At 43.9% G+C, this 21,109-nt stretch overlaps 1 protein-coding gene across 15 annotated transcripts in view; it reads right to left on the reverse strand.

Annotated features, from left to right (window-relative positions):
- Window positions 1-1,606: 1,606 nt before the first annotated feature.
- ppfibp1b (PPFIA binding protein 1b) overlaps window positions 1,607-21,109 on the reverse strand; it is a 161,073-nt gene continuing 141,570 nt past the window's right edge. For all 15 annotated transcript variants that reach the window (XM_080191385.1, XM_080191384.1, XM_080191387.1 and 12 more), the window contains 9 exons: window positions 20,338-20,488; window positions 19,109-19,220; window positions 16,171-16,259; window positions 13,643-13,765; window positions 10,995-11,120; window positions 9,154-9,342; window positions 6,759-6,938; window positions 4,126-4,191; window positions 1,607-3,977 (listed from right to left, as the gene is read on the reverse strand). In XM_080191385.1, the coding sequence (XP_080047511.1) occupies window positions 3,891-3,977; window positions 4,126-4,191; window positions 6,759-6,938; window positions 9,154-9,342; window positions 10,995-11,120; window positions 13,643-13,765; window positions 16,171-16,259; window positions 19,109-19,220; window positions 20,338-20,488 (1,123 nt within the window). In that variant the 3' untranslated portion in view covers window positions 1,607-3,890. The remainder of the gene's footprint in view (window positions 3,978-4,125; window positions 4,192-6,758; window positions 6,939-9,153; window positions 9,343-10,994; window positions 11,121-13,642; window positions 13,766-16,170; window positions 16,260-19,108; window positions 19,221-20,337; window positions 20,489-21,109) is intronic.

The following is a 21,109-nucleotide window of genomic DNA, read 5'->3' on the forward strand; positions in this document are numbered from 1 at the left end:
CAATGAGATCTCCCCTCATTCTTCTAACCTCTAACGAGTACAAGCCTAGTTTATTCAGTCTCTCCTCAGTTCAACCCCCTCAACTCTGGTATCAGCCTAGTAAACCTCCTCTGCACTCCCTCCAAGGCCAAAATATCCTTGTGTAAGTGCGGCGCCCAAAACTGCACACAGTACTCCAGCTGTGGCCTCACCAGTGCCCTGTACAGTTGCAGCAAGACCTCCTACTTTTATATTCAATCCCCCTCGCTATGAAGGCCAGCATCCCATTAGCCTTCCTGACCACCTGCTGCACCTGCAGGCTGGGTTTTTACAACTCATGCACAAGGACCCCGAGGTCCCTCTGCACTGTTGCATGCTGCAGTTTTTTGCCATGTAAGTAATAGTCCTTCCTACCATTATTCCTACCAAAGCGGACAACTTCACACTTGCCAACATTAAATTTCATTTGCCATTTCCTGGCCCATTCGCCCAGCCTATCTAGATCCTTCTGCAGACTCTCCACACCCTCCGCACAATTTGCTGTTCCACCAATCTTGGTGTCATCAGCAAATTTTGACACCATACACTCAGTTCCGTCCTCCAGATCATCTATATAAATGGTAAATAGCAGAGGCCCCAGCACCGACCCCGGGGCACTCCACTAGTCACCAATCGCCAATCTGAATAGCACCCATTGACCCCTACTCTCTGCCTCCTATTTGACAGCCAATCCCCTATCCACACTACCACACTAACACCCTACCCCCAACTCCATGCCCCCTTACCTTCTGTAATAACGTCTTGTGCGGCACCTTATCAAACACCTTTAGGAATAAGGCCTGGGTAGGATTGTGGTCGGTGCAGACTCGATGAGCTGAACTGGCCTCTTCCTGCACAGTAGGGATTCTTGTAGTTATCACCTGCACAGACAGTGACCCAAGTCAGGAATCAAACTCAGGTCCCTAGTGCTGTGAGGCAGCAGTGCTAATCACTGTGCCACTGCACTGCCCAATACTGTCCTGGATAGACCAAAGATCTGGTCACTGCAGTGCAAATAATATCTTGGGTTTCTTGCCCTGGAACATTCCTGCAGCAAGAAGTCTGACAACACCAGGTTTAAGTCCAACCAATTTATCTGATAGTAAACACATGGGCTTTTGGGCTTTGCCCCTTCGTCAGGTTAATGGAGAGTTCTGGAGTGAATGGAGATACACATCTCTTTAACCTATGCTAATACTATCTCCACTCACACTGTCAACATCTTTAAGACTGGAATAGCAGGTTAGTTGTAAAGACTCACATTCTAATCAGTAATTTGTAAACTGCCTGTGCTATTATATGCTCTGTCTGAGGCCAGAACTCTCCACGCACCTGACCAAGGGACAAACCCCAAAAGCTTGTGAGTTTACTATCAAATAAATTGGTTGGACTTAAACCTGGTGTTGTCAGACTTCTTACTGTGTTTACCCCAGTCCAACACCAGCATCTCCACATCATGACATTCCTGCAGCACCAGCAGGACAGATTTTGGAATCTTATTGCAGAGAGATATGTCTCCTCCCCATGATTAAGGATCTTTTGGAAATTTATTTCCAATTCAAATACACACTGCATACATTAAGCAATATTTTATTTTTACATTGAAACATACACACAGCTGAGGGCAATGGATATACAAGCACAATTCTGTAAATCAGTGTAATGATTGCTACATGATTATATTGCTTTCAGAGGGATTTTGGCCACTAACTTCCTAAATTCCCAAAGAGAAAATTTGCTTCCAAAGGAGACTAGGGGCAGCAGATATGCGTGGCATGCACACTACCTGTTGTACACTTATTTTTGTAACAACTCCACAGGGTGTAATGAGCAAACAGGTCAGGGGTCTATCCGAAGGCAGGAGTGGAGAAGCAGTTGCAAAGCCGTGTTCTTGGAGGCTGGTGCAAGATTCTCAACTGTTCACACTTTTAGAAGCCTACAATTTCTCGTGAGAAGGCCCCAAAATAAACGAGGGGAAATCAACGTACTACAGACAGACAAATATGCCACTGAAACATTGCACAAAATAAAACCCCTCAACATTAAAATATATGGCAGAATAATGGCATTAACAATGTGAAATAAATAAACTAATACAAAGCACATGGAACATCAGGTTGTACATCAGTTTCCAGAATCAGATACACACAGGTTAGTTCCGGTGCTCTGATGATGTTTTAAAGACACCCTGGCTCACATGACTCCCTGACTGCCAGTATATTGCCCTCAAAAATTAGAGTTTTCTTCCCGATGACACCAACACAGTTCGTTTTTTTAAAATCAAAAACGAAGTAAAAAAATACATTTTATAGTGTCCGGATATTTGAGCTTTCAGGAAGCTACAAGTAGTTTTTAAAGATTACGATTCTCCCCTCCCCCAACCCCGACTAGTGTTTAAATAAGGAGCATAGTTAACTTTTAAAATCATATCAATAGTTTTTGGCTAAAATAGATATTTGCAAAATATGAATTAAGTGTATTACAATTAATGCATTATGCAATACAGAACAATTATTAATTGCTGGGTAGAAAGTGTTGACTTTCACTCTCCATGATATTGTGAAGGTCTCTGCTGAGGATTTCAGGATTTCCTTGATTACATTTCCAAATGCAGAACCGAGTGATCTGCAGCACTGATTTACAGAAATAGCTATCAGTCCACTTGGTGCCGATACTCAAATTTTACACCCATTACTGAGTGGCCTCCTGTGCTGGAACAATTCTTGATTCTGCACTGTTACCTCATCAGGGTATCATTTCCACACAGCAATCTTCTGAGCGAAGAGAGATATTGATGCACACACATTACGTAGCAAAAAATGCAGGCCATCAATTTGCATAAACCGATTAAACAGTGTCCCCACTGATGAGTCACTGGCTTCTTCAATTACCATGCTGGTTAAGAAATGGAAATAGTTCCTACAATGCGACCATTTAAAATGTCCCGACACTTAAAATGAACATTGTTCAATCCCAACAGTCACAACTTCTGTTAAGACTTGCAAGTTACAGTTGCAGTTCAGGTTACAAAACAGGAATTACAGTACTTCAAACCTCACACCATTTTGAGAGACGCTTGATAAATTCTATGTGGATTCTAGGCCAGTAACCAGCTGGTATGCAATCCCTACATCGATATAAATCATTGCACGCGTCCGTAATTCCATTAAAAGTTGCTCGTTACAAAATACCCCCTTTTAACCTGCCTTTTAGAAAAAAATTACAAAAACGTACAAAATTCACGTTGTGGCTGGACAAGATAAAGTCCGTGTAAAATAACTGACATTAATTAAAATGGCAGCTTTTTTGGTTATTTAAGGCATTCTGGAAATATTGCTTAATTCTTGCGACTAATGAAAGACTTTTTTTTGGCTTCTGAACACTGGGCTTTTGGATTTGGAGGACAGACCAGGCTGCAGGAGTGAGCCCAGTAACCAGGGCACTGGAGAACACTGGCACTTTAATCTCTTTGTACGTGTCTCATTCCTAAAAGTTTCCCAATGTCTTGATGATAAAAATAAAGCATTTTTAAAAAATACTGTGTTGAACAAAGAACCGACCAGAAAGATAAATCACTGGTATCCGTGGCCCTGATGAAATAAAATTCACTTTAAATTTGAAACGTGTGAAAGCTACTTTTCTCAAATATGACTGAATTCCTCCCACCTCCCAGCAAAGGGTATAGATCCAATTTCTCTCCGAAACAGAATAAATATTTGAGTGTTGGTGTTGCATATTGGCTTTCTCTCTTATGTCCACATGTTACAAATGGATTTAGTGCAGGGACTTCAGAGTGTAGTGTTGTTGGTCTGAGGAGTGTTTGAGAATAAAAAGCCATCTCCGTATTGAGGGTGCCGGGTTTCCCTTCCCCATCACACGTTGGAATCCTCATCAGTCATGCTGGTGCAAGGGGAGCCAGCACTCAAATCTTTAAACAGCTCATCCTCTTTCAACATGTGCTGCAAGGGAAGGGAAAAGGAAAAGGAAAAGGAAAAATTGAGGCACAAGAGTGAAAACAGTAGCTCTCCACAGAAAGCACACATTATAGCCTTAGTTTCTAAAGTGGAAGTTTACTGGCTTTTGACCCATATTCAATGCCCCACTTACTGTCAGATTATTGATTCCTTCCGAGAACGCTCCAATTTGCCTCACTGTTCCTTCAGAGTCGTCCATCTAAACAAAAAGAAAGGATCACTATCCTTTTCCCCAGGAACAATGTCCAATTCATACTCATTTCCAATAAACACCACCACGGCCATGAGGTCAATTATAATCCAATCCAATTTTCCACCCAGGGCAACTGGCAGCTACAATCATTCTCCACATTTTTGTCAGCCATACTGGAGACCATGAAAGCCTGCCTGAAGCAGACAGACTGGCAATATAAGGCTGAGGCTGTAGAAGGCCCTGGTCAGACCCCATTTGGAGTACTGTGAACAGTTTTGAGACCCATATCTAAGGAAGGATGTACTACTGGCCTTGGAAAGGGTCCAAAGCAGGATCACAAGAATGATCGCTGGAATGAAAAGCTTGTCGTATGAGGACTCTGGGTCTGTACTCGTTGGAGTTTAGAAGGATGAGGGGAGATCTTATTGAGACTTACAGTATACTGTGAGGCCTGGATAGAGTGGATGTGGAGAGGACGTTTCCACTAGTAGGAAAAACTAGAACTAGAGGAGACATCCGTGGGGAAAAGGCAGGAGAACGGGGATGAGAGAAATATCAGCCATGATTGAACGGCAGAGCAGACTCATAAGAACATGAGTAGACCATCCAGCCCTTCGAGCCTGCCCCACCATTCAATAAGATCATGGCTGATCTGTCGTGGCTCAGTTCCACATTCCCGCCCTCTCCCCATAACTCTTAATCCCCTCTCTTATCAAAAACCCATCAACCCGCGTCTTAAAAATATTTAGCGAGGCAGCCTCCACCACTTCAACGGGCAGAGAATTCCAGAGATTCACCACCCTTTGAGTGAAGAAGTTCCTCCTCAACTCCGTTCTAAACCGCCTCCCCTTTATCTTGAGGCTGTGCCCCGTAGTCCTACTGTCCTTTCTGAGCGGGAAGAGCCTCTCCACCTCTATCCTATCCATCCCATTCATCATCTTATACGTCTTAATGAGATCTCCCCTCAGTCTTCTAAACTCTAACGAGTACAAGCCTAGTTTATTCAGCCTCTCCTCATAGCTCAACCCCCTCAACTCCGGTATCAGCCTAGTAAACCTCCTCTGCGCTCTCTCCAAGGCCAAAATATCCTTGCGTAAGTGTGGCGACCAAAACTGCACACAGTACTCCAGCTGCGGCCTCACCAATGCCCTATACAGCCGCAGCAAGACCTCCCTACTTTTATATTCAATCCCCCTCGCTATGAAGGCCAGCATCCCATTCGCCTTCCTGACCACCTGCTGCACCTGCAGGCTGGGTTTTTGCGACTCATGCACAAGGACCCCGAGGTCCCTCTGCACCGTCGCCTGCTGCAGCTTTTCGCCATGTAAGTAATAGTCCTTCCTACCATTATTCCTACCAAAGTGGACCACCTTGCAGTTGCCAACATTAAATTCCATTTGCCAGTTCCTGGCCCATTCGCCCAGCCTATCTAGATCCTTCTGCAGGCTCTCCACACCCTCTGCGCAATTTGCCGTTCCACCAATCTTGGTGTCATCAGCAAATTTTGACACCATACACTCGGTTCCCTCCTCCAGATCATCTATATAAATGGTAAATAGCTGAGGCCCCAGCACCGGCCCTTGGGGCACTCCACTAGTCACCAACCGCCAATCCGAATAGCACCCATTAACCCCCACTCTCTGCCTCCTATCTGACAACCAATCCTCTATCCACGCTAACACCCTACCCCCAACTCCATGCCCCCTTACCTTCTGCAATAACCTCTTGTGAGGTACCTTGTCAAACGCCTTCTGAAAATCAAGAAAGACCACATCCACCGGCTCTCCTCTATCCACCACCCTAGACACATCCTCATAGAACTCCAATAAATTTGTCAGACACGACTTCCCCTCGATGGGCCGAGTGGCCTAATTCTGCTCCTATGTCTTATAGCAGGGGCCCGGTTTTGCAATCAGAAGGCAGGAGTGCCAGAAGATTCAAAAAAAACCCCACGATTTTGGTAAAAGAGCTCCTAACAACCTAATGAAGGTTTCGGCCACTCCATTCAGCTAGGAGTGATTATTTCATTTGTACTTCTATAGAAAGTGAGAAGATTCCACATTGTCTGAGCCTAGCGCTACAGGCAGTAGAACACTGTGAAACTTCCCTGCTGATAGTTGTGCACATTTTACTTTCATTTGGGCGTTGCTGGCAAAGCCAGCATTAGTTGCCCATCCCCAAATGCCCCTGAACCGAGTGGCTTGTTTGGCCATTTCAGAGGGCAGTTAAGTGTCAGCCACACTGCTGAGAGAGTCACGTGTAAGCCAGATCGGGTATGGGCAGCAGATTTCCTTCTATAAAGGGCATTAAGCAACAAGATGGGTTTTTACAATTGACCATAATTGAAAATAATTCCACACTGCAGAATTACTAATTAAATTTTAAATTCCTGGCAGGATGTGAACTCATCCCCGGAGCATTAACCTGGGCCTCCGAGTTACTGGTCTGGTGATATCACCACGACCCCACTGTCTCCCTGCTTTGTAAATGAAATTGATCTGACCGACAAAATCATAAAATGTTTTCCAGATAAATCACATGATTAACCATTATCCTTCATGTGGTCACTTTACCTGTTCTATCCTGTCCAAATCTTCTTCGTTATATACTCTCAGTTCAATGCCTTTTATTTTATTTCCTTGCCTGAAGCCAGTTCCTGCCGGGAGCCCCAATTCCATTGGACAAATGTATTCTTCTTCATCCTGTTTCCGTTTTCTCAAGCTTCCAAAATTACTGAACGCCAGCTTTCTTGGCTGCCAGAGGGAAATGCACAAGTCAGAGTGATTGAAACATTACAGACCAATTTATACCCTGTGTCTGTATCAGTGAGTTTCACAATGGCAAAGCAGAGTAAAAATAAATCGATATTTATAGCAAGTCCTCATCTTATATCAACAATTAAATTTAAGTTTATTTATTAGTGGCACAAGTGGGCTTACATTAACACTGTAACAAAGTTACTGTGAAATTCCCCTAGTTGCTATAATCCGGTGCCTGTTTGGGTACACTGAGGAAGAATTCAGCATGGCCAATGCACCTCATCAGGTGGACTGTGGGAGGAAATGGGAGCACTTGGAGACATGGGGAGAACATGCAAATGCTACACAGACGGTGACCCAAGCCAGGAATTGAACCTGGGTCCCTGGCGCGGTGAGGCAGCAATGCTAACCCGCTGTGCCACAGTGCTGCCAGACCAGAAGTAATTCACTTCTTGGTTGAGGTTTGGGGAGCAACGGCAAATTTGAAAGCTGGGGTTTTTGTTAGTTATTATACAACCAAGGTGGGGTAAATGGAGCCACGGTACAGGTCAGCTACGATCTAACAGAATGATGGTCTCCTCCTGCTCGTTGGGTTAGTGTGTCTAGGAAAATTAAAATAAATGGAAATGAGTTGTCCTAAACAGATTGCAATCTTTAATCAGAAGTGTTACAGTTGAATGACACAAAAACATTTCTGCAAGTGTATTGAAGATTTACCTGAATGTTAATTCTTCCAGTCAAGCTTTGCCATTCGATAAGATCATGGCTGATCATCTACATGAACTCCATTTTACTGTCTGATTCATATATCTGAGATGTAGGCACAGGTGGGGGCCATTCAGCCCATCAAGTCTATTCCCCTGTTCAATATGATCACAGCCGATTGGATGCTTCAATGTCTTGTATCCCACTATCCCCATAACCCTTTATGTCATTTTAATCAGCAATCTCTCAATCTCTATTTAAACACACTCAGTGACTGAGCTTCCACAGCCTCTGGGGCAGCGAATTCCAAACATTCACAACCCTCCGTGTAAAGAAATTTCTCTTCATCTCGGTCCGAAATTGTGCCCCCTGGTTCCAGACTCCCCAACCAGGGGGAACACCTTCCCCACATCTACCCTGTCTATCCCTTGAAGTATTTTGTAGATTTCAATGAGATCACTTCTCATTCTTTGGAACTCTAGAGAATACAGGTCCAGTTTTCCCCAATCTCTCTTCATTAGACAGTCCCACCAAGCCTGCACCAAGTCTGGTGAATGTTTGTTGTGCTCCCTCTATGGCAATCATATCCTTTCTGAGGTAAGAGAATTAAAACTACACACAGTGCTCCAGGTACAGTCTAACCAAGCTCCTACAGAACTGAAGCAGGATCTCATTATTCCTATACTCAAATCCTCTTGCAATGTAGACTAATATTCCATTAGGTTTTCGAATAGCTTGCAGCACCTGTATGTTAGCCCTCGGTGACTGTGGACCAGTCCACTGAGGCCCCTTCATACGTCCACACTTTCTAATCTCTTACCATTTAGGAAGTACCCTGCACATCTGCTCCTTCTACCAAATGGATTTCTCACATTTTGCCATATTCTATCCCATCTGCCATGTTTTTGCCCACTCACTCAGTCTGTCAAAATTCTCCCGTTGCTGCTTTACATCTTCCTCACAACACACATTCCCGCCTAGCTTTGCATCATCTACAAACTCGGAAATATTACATTTGGTCCCCAAATCAAAATCATTGAAACACACTGAACATTTAGCCACACTGTCAGGGGGTCAGTGCTGAGGGGGCGCCGCGCTGTCAGAGGGTCAGTGCTGAGGGGGCGCCGCACTGCCAGGGGGTCAGTGCTGACAGACTGCTGTTCTATCCCTACAATGTTACTGAGGGATAAATTTTACAGAATTACTGCAGCTGGTGGCTAATCTGCCAGACAATATTGTGGCAGCGGAAAAGACATGACAAAGACTGAATGCTACGCGAATGAGAGATTGCAAAGGAAAGCGCTAACAATCTTGTAGTTTCAGAATGTTTCTATGTCTGCAATGTGAAGGAGCAGGCTTCCACATGCTTGCTGAATGTATTCAGATGACACTACTGGAATGTTGGTTTGTGTAGTTTGCAAAAAGATCCATCAATGAGTATCAATGCAACACAGAATAATGAGTAACACCAGGGTCCACATCGCATGGAATTGCTCTTGCCCACCTTTACTTTGGCAGTGGCTGTTAGGAGAGAATAGTCTGGGGATTCCACAGCCTCCCGCTTCTGCTGTTGAGCATCAGGACCAACCAGCAAGTTAAAGTGAGTAGCTAAATGGCGTCGAAGTAGTGTCTTGTTAGGAGGGATATTCAGCAGCATTGCAAATGTTTCCACGTTAAAACGAGGTTCTAGTACCTGGAAATGAAAAACATGCCTTTTTTAGATTATAACACACAACCCATTATCAGCTACAATCATGTTTACCACCTGTCCCTTACTGCTTATTTCCAATTTCCCGGCATTGTACACCTCGGCTTGCAGACATGTTGTGTAGAGGATTCCAGCCATGTCCCAGAGAGACAGGTACACAGCACGAGGCTAAAAACTTCTGCTGTCGAGCTTCATTTCTACCGGAGCAAATAAGTACTCCCACTAATGTGGATATGCCAAGAAACAAATTGTTAACTACCTTCTTACATGGCGTTGGACTGGGATGGGCACAGTACGAAGTCTCACAACACCAGGTTAAAGTCCAACAGTTTATTTGGAATCACAAGCTTTCGGAGCACTGCTCCTTCATCAGGTGAGTGAAGAGTTGGGTTCACAAACAGGGCATTTACAGACACAGACTCAATTACAAGATAATGGTTGGAATGTGAGTCTTTACAGGTAATCAAGTCTTTACAGGTACACACAGTGTGAGTGGAGACAGAGATAAATCACAGGTTAAAGAGGTGTCAATTGTCTAAGTTAGTAGGATTTTGCAAGCCCAGGTCAAATGGTGGGGGTTACACATAGTGTGACATGAACCCAAGATCCCGGTTGAGGCCATCCTCACATGTGCGGAACTTGGCTATCAGTTTCTGCTCAGTGATTCTGCATTGTCTCATATTCCATCACGTGATACCAAATAAACCCGATGTGGAGATGCCAGCATTGGACTAGGGTCGGCACAGTAAGAAGTCACCTGATGAAGGAGCAGTGCTCCAAAAGCTTGTGCTACCAAATAAACCTGTTGGACTTTAACCTGGTGTTGTGAGACTTCTTAGTGTACCTTCTTACAGGCTTTACTGCATTAGAAGTTACCTACATGTTGAAAGCCAGAGCTTCAGTAACTATTGTAATGCTAAGCTTTAAAATAAGTAACAGAAATAAAGACCAAGCTAATGGGTTTTAAGTGCAAGCCGGGGGAAAATTTGAGGCTGGGGGCTGGAAGGAACAAGAAGACTCCCAATCCAACTCCGCCCCCCGTCCCCCCACCACCACTACCAAGGAACAGGCAATTAATGCGGATGCTGGGAATCTGAAACAAAAACAGAAAATGCTGGAAAATCTCAGTGGGTCTGGCAGCATCTGTGGAGAGAGAATAGAGCCAGTGTTTCAAGTCTAGGTGACCCTTTGTCAGCTCAGTGTCACCCAGACTCGAAACATTGGCTCTATTCTCTCTCCACAGATGCTGCTGGACCTGCTGAGATTTTCTGTTTTTGTTACTCTTTTCCCTCTGCCTCCTCACTTGTTTAAAATTGCTAATCTCTCTCATTTCCCAGTTCTGATGGAAAGGTCATTGGTCTGAAACTCCCAGAAATGCTGCCTAACCTGCAGAGTATTGGCAGTATTTTGTTTATATTTGCTGATGTTCAGCATCCACATGTTTTTCTTACATACCATCTTTCCTCCTAATGTGTCCATTGCCAACACAGTCTGTAGCAAACTGTCTCCCTTAGCATCCACTTTATCGCTCGTTTCATTCAGACAGCTACAGTAATGTCAGTTGTTCACTCTCTATCTCAGTGTTGACAGGACGTTAACTAAGGCAGTATTCAACTTGGAATAAATCACCTTCTTACCATTAATCCACCGTGCACACCACTGCCACGTAGATTAGGTGCATATTCTGCCAGATCTGCAGAGCGCAGCCATTCCATCACTCGATGATTTGTCCACTGGGAAACTTCTGCAGGAGTGATGTTATTCTAGGAAATAAGAAATTACGTACGATTTGAATGGTTTTTCCTCGAGTTTTAAGAGATTACACAGGCTGAAATCCAATGCACCTGCCTGCATCCCTCCTAGGATAAACTGACCCTAGACTCAGGGTAAATATGTCGGGTTACAGGAATAGGGTGAGATTGTGGTTGGTGCAGACTCGATGGGTCAAATGGCCTCTTTCTGCACTGTGCGGCACGGTGACACAGTGGTTAACACTGCTGCCTCACAGCACCGGGTTCGATTCCTGGTTGGGTCACTGTCTGTGCAGAGTTTGCATGTTCTCCCCGTGTCTGCGTGGGTTTCCTCCAGGTGCTCCTGTTTCCTCCCACATTCTGAAAGACATGCTGGTTAGGTGCATTGACCTGAACAGGCGCCGGAGTGTGGCAACTAGGGGGTTTTCACAGTAACTTCATTGCAGTATTAACATAAGAAATAGGAGCAGGAGTAGGCCATCTAGCCCTTCGAGCCTGCCCCGCCATTCAATAAGATCATGGCTGATCTGTCGTGGCTCAGTTCCACTTTCCCGCCCTCTCCCCATAACCCTTAATTCCCTCTCTTATCAAGAACCCATCAACCAGCTTCTTAAAAATATTTAGCGAGGCAGCCTCCACCACTTCAACGGGCAGAGAATTCCAGAGATTCACCACCCTTTGAGTGAAGAAGTTCCTCCTCAACTCCGTTCTAAACCGCCTCCCCTTTATCTTGAGGCTGTGCCCCCTAGTCCTACTATCCTTTCTGAGCGGGAAGAGTCTCTCCACCTCTATCCTATCCATCCCATTCATCATCGTAAGCCTTACTTGTGACTAACAAATAAACTTTATAACAGCATGCTTCTTTCAAAAGAATTTTGGAATATCCGGGTCGTGGAAAGCTGCCACATAAAAGCAAGTTCTTTCTCACTAGATACTTGCTTGCGCATGATGGCACAGTGTTAGCACTGTTGCCTCACAGCACCAGGGACCTGGGTTTGATTCCTGGCTTGGATGACTGTGTGTGGAGTTTACACGTTCTCCTCGTGTCTGCCTGGATTTCCTCCGGGTGCTCCAGTTTCCTCCCACAGTCCAAAAGCGTGCGGGTTAGGTTGATTGGCCATGCTAAATTAACCCTAGTGTCAGGGTAAATACGTGGGGTTACGGGAATAGGATGGAGGTTCACGAGAATGATCCCTGGAATGAAGAGCTTGCCGCATGAGGAACGATTGAGGACTCTGGGTCTGTACTCTTTGGAGTTTAGGACGTGATGGAATCTTATTGAAACTTACAGGATACCTGGACAGAGTGGATGTGGAGAGGATCTTCCATTAGTAGAAAAATCTAGAACCAGAGGGCACAACCTCAGGCTAAAGGAATGATTCTTTAAAACAGAGATGAGGAGGAATTTCTTCAGCCAGAGAGTGATGAATCTGTGGAACTCTTTGCCGCAGAAGGCTGTGGAGGCCGGGTCATTGAATGTCTTTGAGACAGAGATGTATAACTTGACTAATAAGGGGATCGGGATTATGGGGAAAAGGCAGGAAAATGGGGATGAGAAAAGTAGCAGCCATGATTGAATGGCGGGGCAGACTTGATGGGCCGAGTGGCCTAATTCTGCTCCTATATCTTATGATGGGCTGAATGGCCTCTTTCAAGACTGTAGGGATTCCAATCCCCTTCAGGTTTCCAGGTGTAAACAACAACAAATCAGCTTAGTAAATTGCTCACAAATGCTGCTAAATTAATAGCTTCATTTAACTGAGAGAACAATGATATTTGTTGTGATCCTATCCTGAGCAAGCAACACCAGCAATACAGGGTGGTGTGCCACCGACTTAGAGGTGAGAATGAACAGCTGCAAAGGAAGATGAAAGTTTTTTTTGAGACAATGTTCATCCCTTAACTTTCTCCTGCATTTTTCTAATCAACTAATTCACCCCAAAGCGATCCCATGAATTACAAAGAACGAAGAAAAATACAGCACAGGAACAGGCCCTTCAGCCCTCCAAGTTTGTGCTGAACATGATGCCTGAACTAAACTAAAACAAAACCTGTCCTTACTCAGCCCATATCCCTCTATTTCCTCCACGTTCATGCACCCATCCAGATGCCTCTTAAATGTTGCCAATGTGCCTGCTTCTACCATCTCCTCTGGCAGCGCGTTCCAGCCACCCACCACTGCATGAAAAACTTCCCCCGCACATCTCCTTTAAACTGTCCCCATCTCATCTTGAACCCGTGTCCCCTTGTAAGTGACACTGTTGGAAAAAGCCTCTCTGTCGATGCCTCTCATCCTTTTAGAGACTATCAGATCTCCCCTCAGCCTCCGTCTTTCCAGTGAAAACAATCCCAGTTTATTCAACTTCTACTTTCTGATTCTCTCACTATTTATGGCACAGTGCCCAGCCTTCACTCAACACTAGCCCTCAGAGAGGGAGGAGATTCAAACTAGCATCTCGCTGCTCCTTGGTGAAACATGTTCACGCTCCAAAGCACAGTGGCTTCAATCGTCCTGTAGCAACCTTGACTCGTACCTCATCAGATGGTCTTCTACGAAGACAATTGGCTTCAAAATTATTAATTCTGAGAACTTGAATTGCCCTCTTGATGCTGAGGTGATGAAGAACACTTCCAACTTTCAGTGACATCAGGTCATCCTACAAAATAAAGGAACAGAAAAATATTAAAAGAGTCAGATATTAAGATATTAGAATCAAATATTAAATAAATCAGTAAAATATCCCTGCAGTATAAATATCTCCAACTTTCTGTGTCTTTTAGCTTTGACAAAGGGGCATCTGGACTGGAAGTGTCAGCTCTTTTCTCTCCTTATCAGATGCTACCAGATCTGCTGAGATTTTCCAGCGTTTTCTCCTTTCGTTTCAGAAAAAACATTAACTTTAGGGAGAAACTGTACCGGATCCTCAAGATACAAAGTCCAAAGATGTGCAGTCATACTCAATTGACACCAGTGTTGGGGGATTATCAGGGTAAACGTGTGGGGTTACAGGAATAGGGCCTGGGTGGGATTGTGGTTGGCACAGACTCAGCGGGCTGAATGGCCTCCTTCTGTACTGTAGGGATCCTATGGATACAACACATGGGTGGGATAAAATTAAACGACATTACTGATATATCAACACAAATGATCAACAAAATAGCACGTAAAAGATGTGCCTAATGAGGTAGTAAATATATTGGTCTTAATTTTGCAAAATTGTGCAGCATTAATCTATGCATCAGTGACTGAAGTGCTCCTGGATGTGCTGAAATGAGATAAATAGCATTTTAGAAGTCCCTTCTTGTTTTGGTTCAGCTTACATAGCATTTTAAATGTTTCATTCAGGTTTTTAATTACTTCCTTAAGTGAAGAGGAGGAAAATTGAATGCAATAGTATAAGCAGCAGGGCCTCAGGAAATGTGGCAGGTTCTTGCTAATACACACACACAAAAACAGCAGGATTAGGAGTGTTTACTTTAGTTTAATAGATACTTAACTCTTCAGTGAAGCACACATCTCTGCAACCAGCTGAAGTTAAATTAAGGTACAGCAAGGGTAGGGTGTAACGTAGCTAAGAGTAGAATTTCCATAACATTTCCCTTGGCAAGATTTCAAGGGATAGTGTTTACAGTGAATGACAACAGCAATATCATTAGGACTTAAAGACTCAGCAGTTGGACGTTCCAGGCTAAAGCCAGACAGTACTTCAAAGGGAAAGTTTTTAAAAATGTGGCGGAATGCCAGACAAATACGCAAAGAATGCAGCAAGACACAATTTTGCTTTCTCAACTGAACACATCAGACATTATGATTTAAAACAATATCCACGCAGTCACATGAACACACGCGCTAAATAGAATCAATGATTAAACACAGTTTTTACAATGGTCTGAAATTCACCAATTTACAAAACAAAATCAGCTGAATTACTTCAAATTTGTGTTAACTCACTGTGTGGAGTTTGCATGTTCTCCCCGTGTCTGTGTGGGTTTCCTCCCCCAGATCAAGATGTTGATTGGCTATGCGAAATTGCCCCTTAGTGTCAGGGGGTTAGCAGGGTAAATGTGTGGGATTACAGGGATAGGGTTTGGGTGGAACTGAGCCACTTCAGATCAGCCATGATCTTATTGAATGGCGGGGCAGGCTCGAAGGGCTAGATGGCCTACTCCTGCTCCTATTTCTTATGTTCTTATGTAACATTTTAGATTACGTTTTTTAAAGACAGGAGTTAAAATCCCTACAAGTGCAGAAGGAAGCCATTGGGCTTATTGTTTCTGCACTGACTTTATCCAGGCCCTATCCCCCTAACCCCACAAATTTTACCCCGCTAATCCCCCTAATTATACATCTTGGGACACTAAAGGGAAATTTAACGTGGCCAATCCACCCAAGCTACACATCTTCAGACTGTGGGAGGAAACCAGCGCAGATAATGGGGAGAGCACTGTTTAAATAATAGTCTTGATTTTATAACTTTCTCTTCCCTTTCGTCCTGACCCCCTCCACAGAGTTCTGTTTGAATATAAGTGAATCCTCTTTACTGGAAATGACCGAATGCCTGAGGCAACTGGAACAAAAGTTCAAGGTGTCAACTGGTGCTTTAATATTGCTGCCAATGTCTCAAACAGTTATTCTAGCCACAGGGCATTTATTGAGAAATATCAGTCTGGGAAACTGGCGGATTGTCTAACCCGCTGCACAACTCAGCTGCCCTTTTACTCAGCAGTATCATGGGATATTCTCAACCTTGGCTATCAGCTCACTACAAACTTTGTTTCTCCAGCTTTTATTTATTTTGTTTGTCCTCCTGAGGGTCCCGTCACTTTCCCATTCGAAAGAACAGCCTCAGCTTTGACATGACTTAGGAATGGTTTGGGCAAAGTGAGGCGGACAAAACTAACATAAATACTTATTGAATCATGTCATTCTTGTGAAATCCAATGGAAGAAGAGAGGTAAGCAAGCAGTTAGAAATGTAATTATAATTTATTAACATCTATTGACTCGCATCCAAATGACCACAAACACTGACACTTAAAACAAAATTTAAGACTGTACTTACCACAGTCATATAATGGAGCATCCGGCCATCAACTCTTCCTTCATCAAACTGTGTCTTGTACTGGGGTAATCCAATATCGTCCAGCCATCCTAATAGAGATAAATCCTATTTACTGCTTCAAGGGTAAAGAAACTGCACTGGAAAATCTAAATTGTAATACTTAATTCTGAAATTGCCCGATAGGGATGAAGATAGATTTTCCCTGGATTGGAACAACATAAAGAATATTCAGTCTTCAAAAGAGGAATTTAAAACCCAACATTTTAATTAACTGCATACACTCTTAAGGGCTTCAAAACCTGTGCACCACATACTGAGTGGTCTCGAATACTCTGCTCAGAGCTACAAAAGGAATACCTTATCAATTAGGAGATAAACAGTCACATTACTCTGTGTATAAGAATGTGGAAATGGTAATGGGGGCAGGGGGGCTATCAAATATTTTGACTGACTGCAATCTGGACTTTCATAGAATAGAATTTATGGGTGGAAAGAGTCCATTTGGCCCATCAGATCTGCACTGACTCTCCGACAGAGCATCTCTCCCAGACTTATCCCCCCCTGCCCTATCCCTGTAAGCCCACATGCCTATCTCACTAATGCCCATAATCTACACATCTTTGGACACTAAGGGCCCCTATTTTACCATTTTGATTCTAAGTTCTGGGTGGACTTGAAACTGGGAGCGTTTCAGATTGCGTCTTTTAGACCCGTTCTCAGGCGTCCCCATAAGCACTCTGCCTAAAAAATATCAGTGATTCCGAATCGTGCTGCAGAAGCCTGCAGATGGGGTTTAATGTGCCCGAAACCCTGCAGCTCCGATCGGCGCCTTTAATTGCGCACGCACAGAAAAAAAATGATAGAATACTGCTCCCCTGCCACATCGCTGCCGGGCTGGATGAAACCTCCCCTCGGCCCCCATGAAAAATGCTCCACTCCCAAAACATTACTGAGCCCCGTATGACCCTCAATGCCCGCCACCCAGATCCATTGCAGGCCCCTCCCCACCTTCTCCCTCACTAATCTCAGGCAGAGAGGCAGCAGACACCCCCCCCTTTTCCCCCTCCCACTGATCTCAAGCAGAGTGTCAGCAGACCCCGCTTCCCCCACCTATCTCAAGCAGAGAGCCGTTGGGCGCTCAGCACTTACCTCCTCACCAACTGGAGAGCCCGAATTGGACTTTTGTGGAGCATGTCTGTTTTGCGCCAATACTGGATGGGCGAACGTGGTGGTAAAGGGGAAAGTGCTGGTAAGCTTGGGTGTGCAGCCCATTAAATCAATTTAAATGCATGCAAAAACGGGCGCAACTTGATGGTAAAAATTGGGCCCCATGGGCAATTTAGCCTGGCCAATCCACCTAACCTGCACACCATTGGAAAGGTTCCTGAGGGCAACTAGCGGTGTTTGACTTCCTACCAATATTAGGAAGAAACCTTTGAAATCATTCTCTAACTTGTCGTTAATTACCTAAAGGTCATTACATACTCTACTGCCCCCACTAATAGCATACTCAGGCCTAAAAAAATCCTTTAATGATCTTAAACTCATGGCCTCCAATTATTAGTCTTTTCTCATAATTGAAAATCTATCTCCTTCAGTTCCATACTTGGAAGTTTTACCCTTTAGTTGAAGGATCTGATTTTTGTCCTTCTCCCAGCATCAACACCAGGAAAAGGGGGCAGTATCCTGTTTTGCCAAAAGAAGAATGAACGTTTGGCTTTTTTCAGGCCACAGGGTTATAAACTTGCAGTAAGCTTCCTGAATCTAATATTGACCCCAAAAGACAGGGAAGGAAGATACAGGGTAGGAGGAAAGATAAAAGTTAGTGGGACCCTTAAGCAGTAGAGAAAGTAGAAAACTACAATCAGAAACATAGAACAGTACAACACAGTACAGGCCCTTCGGTCCTCGATGTTGTGCTGAGCTTTGTCCAATCCCAAGATCAAGCTATCCCACTCCCTGTCATTTTGGTGTGCTCCATGTGCCTATCCAAAAACCGCTTGAAAGTTCCTAAAGCGTCCGACTCCACTTTTACAGCAGGTAGTCCATTCTGCACCCCAACCACACTCTGAGTAAAGAACCTACCTTGGACATCCCTCCTATATCTCCCACCATGAACCTTATAGTTACGCCCTGTAGTAACATCTACGTCCACCTGAGGAAGTAGTCTCTGACGTCACTACTGGCAAAAGGACCATACAGGTCAGCCTGACTGTTAATCAATGCGGGTACATTCAGCCACAAGGAAAACAGATTCTCATTCACTCAGCACATCATATAGTTTCTTTTCAGAATATTTCTATATGTGATCTTTCAGTAGATTTCTTCCTCCTCCAAGGGCTTTCTTCTATCCAACATTTCTTCACTGACAACCTTCTCCACAATATTCTGATTAACCTTGTGGGTCTCAGAAATGCATTTAGACAGGTAGAATCATACAATTCCACAGTGCAGGAGGCTATTCAGCCCATTGAGTCTGCACTGGCTACAATTCCACTCAGGCCCTATCCCCATGACCCCATGCATTTACCCTATGAGTCCCCCTGACACAATGGGACAATTTAGCATGGCCAATCCACCTAACCCACATATCTTTGGACTGGAGGAGGAAATCCACGCAGACACAGGGAGAACGTGCAAACTCCCCACAGACAGTGATCTAAGCCGGGAATCGAACCAGGGTCCCTGATGCTGTGAAGTATCACTGCTAACCACTGTGCCAAGGTGCCACCCTGGTTAATATTAAGTTAACATTAGTTCTCTCTTCCCCTGCCTCTCGCTCAATGTTGTGTCCATTGGTGGCCATGCTACCTAAGTTGGACCAGAAACAACAGAACTCCCAACTGCAAGTTAATACAACAGTCTTAGTTTCTTCAACTAACCACAACTGTTGCATTATAGGTCTCTGCTAAACAGTGAGAAATACCATTCTACTCACTTGTGACCCAATTGTAATCCAGCTTTCCTTTGTTATCTTCCTCTTCAGATCCGAACGCCTGCAGAGACAGCTGCAACTTTTTTCTGTGCAGAGGATGTTTGATCCCAAGTTCCTATACAAACAGATTGGTCAAAGAATGATCTGATTCTTCAAGAACCAATTACTGCAATGACACTGAATCAGAACTAACTTCTCCATACAAACATCCTTTATAACAATGTGTACGATTCTTAGGAAATATTTTACTGTGCTAGACCATAACCAGATTAGTTATGATCTTATTGAATGGCAAGCAGGCTCAAAAGGACTTACTCCTACGACCTACCCTAATTTAGTGCTGTTAAAATAGACGCAACATGACAAAAAAAATGGTTAAGTACATGGGAAGACAGATGAATTTTCCAGGTACTGGTTGCATGCTCCTTTGTTGTGGACTGAAAATGAAAAGCAATTTAAAAATCACCTAGTCTAGACAGCTTCTGGCAGCTGCTCCAATACTGGCACTAATGCTGAGAAAATCTGATCTGAACAGTTGGAGACACCGTTCTTCCAGTTATATTAGTGTGTTTTCCACACTCCACAAGATGGCGTAGCTTACTTAACATCACAGACAAGCAACTTCTTGCTCAATCAGGCTTGGCAAATACGCATACAGACAAAGTTGGAAATTTACCTGAGTTTTTCCTGGAACAAGTCAGCCAGCTTACTGTTTGCATTCTATATTTAGTTAAGAATTAATTGAGTCATCATAGTGTTAACTAAAATTCAAATACCCATACACCTTGCTGTTTAGGAAGTCACATTCTCTCAGATATAGAGAGTCCCAAGCCCTCCACCTCACCACTGATGGTCATGCCTTCAGATGTCTAGACTCCAAGCTTGAATTCCTGCCTAAAACCCGTCCCTCTCTTCCTTTAAGATCCTCCCAAAAACCTTCTCCAAATGTATGTGTATTTGAATTTTAGTTAACACTATGATGACTCAATTACTCTTAACTAAATATAGAATGTAAACAGTAAGCTGGCAGACTTGTGCCTGCGAAAGGGCCCTGGAAGAACTCGTGTGAATTTCTAACTTTGTCTGTACGTGTGTTTGCCAAGACTGATTGTCCCGAGTCCTTCCTTGGTTCAAGGTATGTTTTTGTCTGACTACACTGCGGTGAAGCAATTAAAACACATTCCCACTTTAGAGGCACTATATGAAATGCAAGTTGTGGTAATGTGACTCACCCTCTCCAGGTCCTGCTGAGATGCATGCAGCAAAGTCTGCCCTGAAGTGATCCAGGATTTGGAACCTCCCACATACATGCCCAGTCCTTGGTCATGCAGCCAGTTACACACCTGCTCTCTGCTCCACTTTGCAAATGGAGCATCCAGATCACTGCAGAGAAAATTATTTTTGCACCTCTGATTAATGATGGTTTACTTTTAAAACACAAAGCTCTGTTTAAATTGACTTATCACAAAATCTAGACAGCCCAATAACTCTGCAAAGTGCTCAGGAGAAATAGGAAAAAAACACCGTAGTTGTTTTGTTACTCCTATCCCAGCCTATTTCATGGTTTTCCCATTATAAGTGAAAGATTTAACCCAGGAAATTAGCCATGTATATAACCTCCAATATCAGGGCGGGCACGGTGGTACAGTGGTTAGCGTTGCTGCCTCACAGCGCCAGGGACCCAGTTCAATTCCAGTCTTGGGTCACTGTCTGTGTGGTGTTTGCAGTCTCCCCGTGTCTGCGTGGGTTTCCTCCCACAGTCCAAATGACGTGCTGGTTAGATGCATGGGCCATGCTAAATTCTCCCTCAGTGTACCCAAACAGGTGCTGGAATGTGGTGACTCAAGGAATTTCACAGTAACTTCATTGCAGTGTTAATGTAAGCCTATTTGTGACACTAATAAATAAACTTTAAACTTTGCCATCATACCTACTCCTCTTTTCTACCCACTGCAAAATATACTATTCCATTTTTGTCCATTTTGAACTTTGTTGATGTGAAGT

The sequence above is a fragment of the Carcharhinus amblyrhynchos genome, chromosome 6 (genome assembly GCF_965287045.1).
Source record: "Carcharhinus amblyrhynchos chromosome 6, sCarAmb.v2.hapA, whole genome shotgun sequence".
Taxonomy (NCBI): domain Eukaryota; kingdom Metazoa; phylum Chordata; class Chondrichthyes; order Carcharhiniformes; family Carcharhinidae; genus Carcharhinus; species Carcharhinus amblyrhynchos.